The sequence below is a fragment of the Prunus dulcis genome, chromosome 3 (assembly GCF_902201215.1).
Source record: "Prunus dulcis chromosome 3, ALMONDv2, whole genome shotgun sequence".
Classification (NCBI taxonomy): Eukaryota; Viridiplantae; Streptophyta; class Magnoliopsida; order Rosales; family Rosaceae; genus Prunus; species Prunus dulcis.
The window spans coordinates 12441349-12453401 of record NC_047652.1 but is presented as its reverse complement, the minus strand read 5'-3'; the positions used below and the strand labels follow the sequence as shown (position 1 = coordinate 12453401).

At 39.0% G+C, this 12053-nt stretch overlaps 1 protein-coding gene and 1 pseudogene across 1 annotated transcript; one reads left to right on the top strand and one right to left on the bottom strand.

The window, feature by feature from the left end:
* The first annotated feature begins 499 nt into the window (after positions 1-499).
* LOC117621769 lies at positions 500-9585 on the top strand (annotated as a pseudogene).
* Positions 9586-9823: 238 nt separating this feature from the next.
* LOC117622053 (leucine-rich repeat extensin-like protein 4) lies at positions 9824-11510 on the bottom strand. Its single transcript, XM_034352568.1, has one exon. The coding sequence runs from the start codon at positions 11460-11462 to the stop codon at positions 10158-10160; it is 1305 nt and encodes a 434-aa protein (XP_034208459.1). The 5' UTR covers positions 11463-11510; the 3' UTR covers positions 9824-10157.
* Between the last annotated feature and the right edge of the window lie 543 nt (positions 11511-12053).

Below are 12053 nucleotides of genomic sequence, written 5' to 3'. Positions count from 1 at the left end.
AAATATGGTTATTATTATTTTTCTATACAAACGATATTTTATTTTAATCTAAATTATATGGAGGGGTTTGATAAAAAAAAAATTACAAGAAAGATGATTTAAACTCTGGTGCAGAGTGGAGTGGGGAGCGCATGCGCTCTAGCTATCTTTGCTAAGTCTATTTTTGCTATGATTAAGCTCTTTCATTAATAATAATTATAAATAAATAAAAAGAAGTTAAGCTCTTTCTAATTTAGGTGGCATGACATAGTTATTCTGTTGATAAGAAAAAAAAAAATCAGTATGCTTGAAACTTTATGTGCAAGTTGGGAAAAAAAATTTAGATGCTAATGAATTGATTTTGATGTCAATTTTGGGGCACATCTTCTCCATTGAAAAAATCAAATTTTTATTTGGTAACATGAAAAACCAACCTTTCCTTGGCATGCCTTTTTTGGCTTAAAATATAGGGCTTTCGAAGAAAGTATTTTCGGACACATAGTTGACACCACAACGAAAACGTGAGCCAAACTCTCTCATTTTGAAGAACGTAAACTTTGAGCTTGAAAATCACAAGTTCAGTATAAAAATTCAAAAACCAACATTTCCCCGCATCTTTTGCATTTTCGGAAACCAACCAGAGAAGCCATTACAGTTCTCTAATGTGCCGCGATCTCAGGCCTTTCGTCCAGCACTTGCTGTCATGGGGTCGCCTGAGGAGCTCCAAATTACCGGTGGTCATGGGGTCACCTGACTCCTCTTGTCCCTCTGTGCTTCCGCCCCTGGACATGGCAGTCATCTTGCCTGACTCGCAACCAAGCACCCCTCTTCACGACCCTCTCTTGCCCTGGCTCTGGTACTCTCTCTCGCATATATACCCTTCAATTTCCTGAAATTTCCTGAAAATGTTTTACCAACCCAGGTCGATAAAGCAAGCTCTTGAGGATTGGAACTCGGGAAACGATTCCGGGTCGGATCTCACCAAGCTTCTATCAGGTTGCATCGCTGAATTCAAGGACAATGATCAGTACCGAGACGACATCAGATTCCTCAAGATTTGGTTCTTCTATGTATGTCGTACACTTCTTTCTAACACCTAATTCTACCAATTTTCATGCATTTTGCTTGTATATCTTTGATGGGTTACCTTAGTTTATTAATTTTAATTAAACAGTTGTTTAGTTGCTTTCATTATATATGTTACTAATATACAGTATGGAACGTTTTGTCAATGAGATTGATGCTCTATCACCAACTGGTTATGTAGGAGATACCTAGTTTCAGGATTTGATTACTTGAATAGTGTATGTGGGTTTTGTTTGTAGATGGATTTCAGTGAAGATTTTGAAAGCGTTTTTCAGAAAATGTGGGAGAGTAAGATTTGTGTTGGCAACTCTTTGCTTTATGTCTGGTATGCATCCTTTCTCGAATCCAAAGGAAAATTGTACGATGCGAGCATGGTTTATCAGATGGGTATTTCGAGGTCCCTCTCTTTGTCTCTCTTTATAATTTTGTGTGCAGTTTAGTTGTTCAATATAATGTAATATTTATTATGTTTTCTGTGGTGATAGGAATGCTAAACCAGTTGAGTGGGTGAAGAAGGCACATGCCTTGTTTCTTGAAAGGATGTGTGAACTAGTTTCTTCAGCTCAGACTGTAAGTGAGCCTTTCTTCTTTGATTTCTAAACTTTTTCAATCTTAAGGCTTAAGTCGTGAAACTTGGGTTGTTCACTTGTTTCTTGCTCTCCTTACTTGCTTTACTGACCTATTTCAGCTAGCCTTGTTTGATGGACATGTTTTGTGCTTTGTTATGTTGCAAAACCTGTTAACTTTTAATGTGGCTTATATATCATGTACGTCCTTTGTTTAGATTTAAGACAGACTAAATGAATCAACACATAGGCAATTGATATGTATTACATTTTCTGTTTTATTGCCCTAAATGTTTTATAATTTTGGTTGAAGTGTTGCATAGTTGCAAAATACGTATGTAGTATGTAAGACAATTGATCAATTTTCATTTCTGTGGTGCAGAGTGGCAATGATGAATCGATTCCATTTGGGATCCTCATTAACCCATGGTCCAGCTCCACTATGAAAGTCTTATTAAAGAAAATTAATCATCAACTTATGAAATATGATGTGAGATGGTTTCCCTGTTATAGTTGCATAATCTCTTTTGTAGTCTGATTAAGAGTTAGCTTATTTAGTTTTTGCTTTTCACACGTCTCAGGGATACTGGTGTACTGCTAATGCTTACTCTGGAAAAGTGGTGTTGTCTTCTCTGAAGAACTCATCAAGGAACAAGACAATTGAGATAGGTGATTGATTCAAATTATTGGTTCAATATCTCTGCTATATTCCAATATATGAATGTAAGCACACAGTTTTATTTCTAACTTCTAAGCTAACTGAGACGGTTTTTAACTTTCCTTAGGCAGTGGTGTAGGATATGTTAGACTTCAAAACAAAAAATGCATAAGTATCTTGTGCTGAAATTCTCTTAGTGTTGTGTTTGAATTTGTGGATTTAGAAGAAGACATTTAAACTGAAATTCTCAGTGTAAATTGTTTATGATTTTAGAGATGGATAAGTCTTTTTTTACTGTCTGCTTGCATTTTGCCTCTGAGGTATGAACAGGAGGTTTATTCTTATTTTTCAATCTCATTAAGTACATATCCTTGAGCAATCGGTTATCAGGTAGAAATGATGTCAGAGGATATTTATCATCTCTATGTTTGTAGACCTCTGCTTGTTTTGGATTGTCCCAATACCAACTAGTAGTTCTGTTTATTTGCAACTCAACCTGACTTATCTTTAATCTCAACTGTTTGGGGTTTGCCACATGGCCCCTTAAAGGAACATTTGCCGTTTATATCCTGTTCACAAGTCTTGTTTCTAAATTTGAATGTATCAGTGGTTCCTCTTTTTTTAATTTTTGAATTTATATTTTTTATAAATTTATTTAATTAATAATAATAATTTTTTTTAATTTCTTCCTTTCACTCAAGAATTAGACCTACTACCAACCAACTTCAACACTGCCCTACACTGTCGCCACGGCACCACCTTAGCAGGAGTCAGAATCTTCTTCCATTTCAGAATCTTCTTGGAGACTCAGAACATTCTGATTCCATTAGATAAAATTGGGTGTTTCTATGTTTTAATTTTTCTGTCATTTTATCCATGGATGCTCCATAGAATGCTAGAAGGCCAATGTATTCCTGCTGATTGTCCAAATTGTGGTACTCACAGGTTGTACGAAGTACCAGATCATAGGTTGCGCAGGTCAGGGTGGTTCTGCTCAAGTGTATAAAGCATATGTCAGCTGTAATCCTGACGATGTTGTTGCATTGAAGGTAAATTCTACCTCAGACTTCGTACTCTCCTAATCCTGACCAGTGAATTACTGGATAGTTTTAGTCTTTGAAATTTTTGGCAGATACAAAAGCCTGCTTTCCCTTGGGAGTTCTATATGTATCGTCAACTGGATCAACGGATCTCAGACAAGGAAGTATGCATTCCTGATCCTCTGATTCTTTTGTTGTTAGTTGCTAGTTCTGTTTATTTTACACTTTATATGCCATTGTATCAGAGGTCAAGGTTTGGTCTCGCTATCTCTATTCTGACTCTAGCATACTTGTCTGTGATTATCTTGCTAATGGAACACTTCAGGTTGGTTAATCATATTGATACCTGTTTACATCATAGTGAACTAAGCAGACCCAGCATCAAAGCGACTATCACTAAGGCAGCCACGTCTTCTTCCCTACCGAAGGAAGACACACTTCCGAGGTGCCAGACACTTGCCGAAGCTCCCAACTGCCAAACCTAATCTCCAGGACACGTGTCGCCACCACGACGACTTGCACAAAGTCCCACATTGGAACTTTGTGCAAACCTCCTACTTTCACCTCCCTATAAATAGAGAACAGTACCCAAGTAAAAAAGGTAACTACTTTCTCACTTTTACTGTTACTCTGCCAAAGTTACCACTTATAGCTGACTTAGGCATCGGAGAGCCTTCGGCCGGTACCACACTGGTGTCCGAAGCTTAACGATTGCTTCTACCATTTTGTCTTCTGCAGGTCTCCCACCAGCCTATTTCACCAAGGGCCTCAGCCCTCTTCCCTGCTGAAGACCCCACATATCTCATCACTAAGTTGGACTCAATATTGACGAGCCATTTTGAGCATCAACAATACCAATTTTCATGTCTGGCACAGTTGTTTCTTGTCATGCTTATTATAACCTAAAGATCTTGTGTAGGATGCAAAAAACTCATTTGCAGTCATTGGCAAGTCCATGGAAGAAGTGTTATGCATTTATTACACCATAGAAATGCTCTACATGCTAAAAACTCTGCATGGTGTTGGCATCATTCATGGAGATTTCAAACCTGATAATTTGCTTATTCGTTATGCTAGGTAAAAGCCATTATCCATGGTATATCTTGAGCGTGTTACAGTGTCTGACAGATAAGTTTTACAAAATAGCACAATGGAACTTGAACCATAAAGAAAATTGGACCTTTGACTACTGATATATTTTACTCACGATTTGCCACTTTTTTTTTATATTTTGCTTTGTCCTCTCTTAGAGGCTACTACTTACTTGTAATATTGAGTCGCATTTGTTTTTTTTTTCTTCTCTTATTTTTACTGCTCTATCGGGCTATTAGACATGTTTTTATAGCTTTAGTTTCTATTAACATTATCCTACGCTTGCATACAGGAATGACTTTACAACATATGGATTTTGTGATAGAAGTTGTGAATAGTGATAATCTGATATATATTACTTATGTATTCAGTCATAACAATTACAAAGATATATAGCAAATTGTACATAAACATATATGGAAAGAAGTAATAACTACAGTCTAAACTACAGTGATTGCTGGATTAGAGAAGGAAACAGAATCAGTTAAAGGTCTGCAGCAATCTACTCCTATAATTGAGATTTGATATCGTAACACTCCCCCTCAAGTTGGAGAGTGAATGTTCAGAACACCTAACTTGTGAATAATCATATTGAAGGAATCTCTTCCAAGAGGTTTTGTGAAGATGTCTGCCAACTGGTGGGAAGAAGGCGTGTATGCAGCAGTATTCATCCCGGATTGAATTTTCTCCCGTACCAAATGATAGTCCAACTCGATATATTTTGTACGCTCGTGAAAAACTGGATTGGTTGCTATGTGTAGTGCAGCTTGATTGTCACAATGCAAAACAGCGGGCTCTTGAATATTGACTTGAAAATCTCGTAACAAGTATCTCAACCAAGTTATCTCACAAGTTGCATGCGCTATGGCTCGATATTCGGCTTCGGCTGAAGAGCGTGAGACAACATTCTGCTTATTTGTTTTCCATGATATTAGTGCGTCCCCAAGAAAGTTACAATACCCAGTGGTAGATCTTGTAGTTGGGCAGCTAGCCCAGTCAAAGTCACAAAAGGCTGTAAGCTTTAAGTTGTTTTCTGAAGGAAACAAAAGTCCTTGGCTAGGTGAACCCTTTAGATATCGTAAAACTCGAAGTACTGCCTCAAGGTGTGCCTAGCGTGGTTGGTGCATGAATTGGCTAAGTATATGTACTGAGTAAACAATGTCTGGCTTGGTTATAGTAAGGTATATGAGGTGCCCAACAAGTCTCCTATAGTGAGCAGGGTCATGTAACAGATCACCATCAGTTGGAGTCAGCTTTAACTTTTGCTCCATGGGAAAATCATACGGGCGTGCTTCGAGAAAACCAGCATCTTTTAGAATATCCAACGTGTATTTTCGTTGAGAGATGACAATTCCACGCTTGGATATTGACACTTCAATCCCCAAAAAGTATTTAAGGTCACCTAGGTCCTTGATACGAAATTTTTCATGAAGGACTCCCATGAGAGATTTAATGGAGGTTGGATCATTGCCTGTAATTATAATGTCGTCAACATAAATCAATAAAGCAGTGAAAGATGAGCCATGTGACCTGGTGAATAGAGAGTAGTCTGCCTTGGATTGATTAAATCCCGCCATTTTTATAGCGTTGGAAAATTTGGAAAACCAATTTCGTTATACTTGTTTAAGTCCATATAGTGACTTGTTGAGTTGACACACAAGATTCTCCCCCTGTCGACGAAAGCCCAGTGGAGGAAGCATATATACTTCCTCATCAAGATGTCTGTGGAGGAACGCATTTTGGAATGTCGAGTTGGTGAAGAGGCCAATGTCTAGCAGCAGCAATTGCAAGCAAGCATTGGACAGTGACAAGTTTGGCGGTGGGGGAGAAGGTCTCATGATAGTCAAGGCCTTCTTGTTGGGTGTAGCCTTTAGCCACTAAGGAAGCTTTGTAACGCTCAATGGTGCCGTCTGAACGATGTTTGATTTTATACACCCATTTGCAACCAATGGGCTTGTGACCATGAGGCAGGGACGTAAGGGTCCATGTGTTATTTTGCTCCAAAGCAGTAATCTTGGTAGTCATGGCTTGCTGCCAATTGGGGTCATTTGCAGCTTGATCATAAGAAGCGGGCTCTGTTTGACCTGAAATAACAGCTAAGAAAGAACGATGTGCGAGTGATAGACGTGCATAAGAAACAAAATTTGACAAGGGATAACGAGTACCTTTCTTAGAACTTGGCATAGAGTCGGACAATGGAACTTGGGTATGCAACATAGCATGAGACACTTTATAATCACGATGCCAAATAGGAGGTCGTGTAGGACGAGTGGAGTGACGAGTTGGTTCCAGAGGAGGAGATGGGTGAGCCGTCACCGAGGAATCTGGTTCTGTGGGGGCGGAAGCGATGGGAAGAGTTGGAGGAAGAGAAACCGGATCCGGCGAGGCAAGAGGAGTGGAGTTATGGTGGTCCGCATGAATGGTGGAAGAATTATTAGATTCATCCACAGGAATGACAGAAGGTGACTCCTCCACTGAAGGATGGGATTGGTCCAGATGTGGTGAAACATCATGTTGATGAGGAGATGTGAAGGATGGAGTCATACATGGCTCATGAGAAGAGTCTATGCATGGCAAAACAATTGGGTTTGGCCGTGTGTCACTTGCAGAGTTTGAATAAGGAAAAACATTCTCATAAAAAATGACATCACGACTAGAGAAAAATTGTTTCGTGGTGAGATCAGAAAGGCGATATGCCTTTTGCCCGACAGGGTAGCCAATGAAGATACAACGACGAGCACGTGAGTCAAATTTCTGGACAGGATGGACGTTTGTGGCATAGCAAAGACACCCAAAGACTCGCAAGTGATCCAATGAGGGTGCACGATCATAGAGTAGTTCAAAAGGGGACTTTCCTGACAACAAAGGAGAGGGCATGCGATTAATTAGATAGGTAGCAGTAAGGACACATTCACCCCAAAAGATTAAAGGAACATTTGAATGAAATCGTAAAGCACGAGCAACATTTAAAATGTGGCGATGTTTACGCTCAACCACTCCATTTTGTTGAGGAGTATAGACACATGTAGTTTGATAAAGGATGCCATGCTCCATAAAAAATGGGCGCATAGAAGCAAACTCGCTGCCATTGTCAACACGTATTGCTTTTATATCGCGATTAAATTGAGTACGAACAAAAGCATGAAAAGATTTTAATAATGGCTGAGTTTCAGATTTGAAGCGCATCAAATATAACCAAGTGCAACGAGTATAGTCATCTACAATAGTTAAAAAGTAGCGTGCACCATAATGAGAAGGAACTTTATGAGGTCCCCAAATATCACAATGAATTAAAGAAAAAAGTTCAGTAGAAGAAATTGAACTTCTACCAAAAGGCAATCTAGTTTGCCGTCCATAATGACATGCATCACAATGATGAGAAGAGTTAGAAGAAATAGCTGGATTTATTTTAGTAAGTAATTGTAGGCGAGCAGGTGAAGGGTGACCGAGACGTTGATGCCAAAAATTTGATGAAGTGGAGATGTGATTTGAGGATGGGTGAGTAGGAATGAGGTGAATATAATAGAGTCCGCCATGTTGTTTACCTAAGCCAATTGTCTTCTTCGTTGCCAAATCCTGCAAAAGACAAAAATCAGAAAAAAAAGAGGACACAACAATTCAGAGATTTGGTAAGCTTGCTAATAGACATTAAATTAACTCTAAAAGAAGGGACACAAAGAACATTGTGTAAAGAAATATTGGAATAAAAAGATATGGACCCAATGGAATGTATTGGAGCGTTAGCGCCCGTAGGTAATTTAACAGATGAAAGAGTCGATGAAGACGACGATTGAGAAAAAATGAAGGTCAGGATGTGATGTGATCCGTTGCACCACTATAAAGAATCCAAACCTGTGAAAAATTATTGGAAGAAACTGAATTTTGAAAATCAGAAAAATAAGAACTTGCCAGACCTGTAATGTTTGTTTCCACGTGATTGGCAAAGGTGGAACAAAACTGATCCATGATAAAGAGTAGAATTTTGAGATACAGAGAACTCTCAAACAAAATAATAAAAAACGACCATAAGGCTAAGAAGAAATCAAATCGTGGTGAAGGTCCCAGAGCCTATCGCTCTGATACCATGTGAAGAGTGATAATCTGATGTATATTACTTATGTATTCAGTCATAACAATTACAAAGATATATAGCAAATTGTACAGAAACATATATGGAAAGAAGTAATAACTACAGCCTAAACTACAGGGATTGCTGGACTAGAGAAGGAAACAGGATCAGTTAAAGGTCTGCAGCAATCTACTCCTATGATTGAGATTTGATATCGTAACAGAAGTGGTCCCTGGCATGATCAGGTTAGAAGTTTTTTGCATAAGACTAATATGGGTATTATCTTGCAGGGTCTTTGCCTTGTCGACTGGGGAAGAGGGATAGATATGCATCTCTTTCCTGACAATATGGAGTGCCGGACTTCTGGATTTCGTTGTGTGGAGATGCAAGAGAATAGGCCATGGACTTTTCAGGTAGTCTTCGTTTGATTTTGCACTGTAAATTCAGCCAACATTTTTGTATCCAATTTTGCTGTCACATGTGGCCTCTGTGTTGTTGTCCATTTGATGCTGCATAATTCTTACATGGAGATTGAAAAGAAACTATCACCTGAAGGTGGTTACATTTATCAACCCAAGTCATCTTTTGGAAGGTACTTTTCTCAGTTCTGCATATTTGGCCATTTGTTTATCATATCGATTTTTATTTTATTTTTTTTCTGAGAGGGGTACATCAATTTTTCTTTTTTCTTTTTTAACACTTGATTATTAGCGCAGTCACCTTAGAAATTTAGGGTCATAACATAGCTGTGCACAAACAAATAGATGCAGTTATTCTTTTCATCTTCCATCTCTTAGACCTTCACTCTTCAGTTTGTATTTTGACTATTTTGATTTGTAATCTGGTCGTTCAAATGAGTTCAGATATTGGAATGCTGAACTCTGGAGGAATTTATTTACAAAACTGCTTAACAGTGGCCCCCGCGCTAATGACAAGAAGTTGCTGCGGATTTGAGGGAGTCCTTCCAGGATTATGTCCTCGGACCCTCTGCTTATAAAGAAACTTAGTGGTTTACTGGTTAAGCAAAGGGCCACATTGGGTGCTAGTGACCCCATCATCCCTCCTGATTTTCTGTTCTTTAAACCTTTTATGTAAATTCAAGTGCCAAACTTTGTCTGTAGATATGCACATATGTAATTTGTAAAGATGTATGTTTGTCTCCGAAGAAAAGAGATGTATGCTTGAATTAATCATTCAAATACTATGCAAGGACCATATGGTATTGTCCAAGCCTCCCTTAGATTTCAATCTCTTTATATTAATGAAATTTCATAGACCACTTCTTTGGCATCCAACTCTCATACATTTAATTAGATGTATTTTTCCTTTCTTTTTTCTTTTTGGTAAATGGAATTTATTAAAGCAAGAACAGCAAGAACCTGAGAGGACCAGAACGCTAAAAGCTAACAAAAACAAAACAGAGAATCAAAAGAGAGCAATAATAACTCGAAAGCCTAACACCAAAGCTAACAAGCAACAAGGAGGAAGGAAAAACAAGGCTGGAACATAATACATACAAGTTTCTCTACGACATCACATCTTCATTGAACAACCTTTACACAATCGAGTATTAATTTACAATATCAAACAATACTAAACCAACTTGTCCTCTTATTCTGGTTCTTGGATTTCTGGCACTCTTAATTATATGATTATTATTATTATTATTATGTGTAGCTGGGAGCTGCTGTACTAAAAGGCGAAGACCGAGGCGTTGCTGCAGGCACCGCGGCAATGGTAGGGGCAAAAGCAGCTGCACCGCCACCAAAACCACCGTCACAAGGATGTTCAAAGCAGTCAACAGGATGCTCGAGTGTTGCATTACATTCTTTCTGGGACCTCTGGTAAGGCTTCTCTGGCAAACAGTTTCGCCGATCATCAAATGCGATGCCTTTGGATGTCAAATTCTGGCATATCCCCTCTTCCTCGCAGAAATAGTTATAAGAGAATGTGAAATTTGCCAAGTTTGGCAAACAACAAACTCCATCTGGTACAATCCCAGTCATGCTATTGTGAGCCAAATTTAGTTGCTCCAAATGAGATAGCCCTGCCATGCTGTAAGGTATAGGACCAACAAGCTTGTTGTAGCTCACATCCAACACCCTCAATTTGTACAGAAACCCAATCTCTTGTGGCAAACACCCTGACAAGTTTGTGTTGATTAACAACAGTTCCTCTAAAGTATCAGCGAAACTGACAATGCTTGGGGGAAGGCACCCCCCAAAGTTGTTGTTAGCAACCACCAATACACTGGCTGAGCTTCCACCTAAAGTAGCTGGAAGTACATTGGTGAAGCGGTTGTTATTGACAAATATTGCATCTAGTTTTTTCTGGAAAAGTTGTGGAGATAATGGCCCTTCAAATTCGTTGTACCGAAGATCAAGATATTTTAATGTAGGAAGAGAGAGGACGACCGTGGGGAAAGGGCCAACAAATCTGTTGTTACTGAGATCAAGCTCATAAAGGAGTGTAAGGTTGGCCATACTTTGAGGGAGAATGCCACAAAAGCGGTTGCTATTCAGATGGATGAGTGAAAGATCAGACAAGAGGCCTAATTCCTCAGGGACAAATCCGGCAATGTCACCTTTATTAAGGTCAATGCCAGCAACAACTTGGATTTTGGGGTCATCAAGAGAAGGTGCACAAAACACACCCTTGTAGTTACAAACTGAAGGACCCACCCAGGTGGACGTGAAGTTGTACGGATCAGAGTAAATTACGCGTTTCCATGCTTGGAGGGCAAGGAAAGCTCGGTGGAGTTTTGGGTTCGAATCATCAGATGCGGAGGCAGGATCAGGATGGTTGTGGTTGCCACGGTGGTGGTGATGGTGATGAGAGGCATAGGCTTTGCTGCGGCCGTGTTTTGCAGCAGCAGCCAGGTTGAGATTGTGGAACAAACATGATAGGTTCAGAAGTAAGGGGATTGATATTAATGCATGGATGGCAATGGAAGTAAATGAATAGTAAGCCATTCTTCACTCAATACTCAGTGAGTTGGTTCGAGGCGAATGTTGAAGACATACTGGCTAAGAGCTGTTTGTTTCTTATATATATATAAGGGATTCTCTCTCTCTCTCTCTCTCTCCCCCCCATTCAATTCAAGTAATAAGTAAAACCCAGACATAGAATAGTCTGGTCTCATTTTTAATCATATTCTTCATGTGAGTCCGATGTAAACAGATCAGTTTCTTTCTCAGACTAAATGATTACGCAGAAAGAATATTCATGTTACAGCGACAGTTAAACCATTTCAAATGCCCCAAAGATAAAGATACACTTTGAATATCTAACAGGCTCACCCTTCACCCTTTAATTAAAATTTAAATGGTTATATCGAAATCGAATTTCTTAGGTTCAATATTGTATTGTTTGTGAACCAAATGAATGTTGTTGTGCTTCACATTTGAAAGAGTATGATGGCAACAGCATTTGACAAAGTTGTACATATAAATTTCTGCAGCATAAGTGTAAGCTTTCTTTGATAAGGATTAAGGACCTACCTCCATCCATGTAGTTTTCACAGTTGTTTGAAGTGGAACTGGAGAAAGACAGCTTCAACCCCC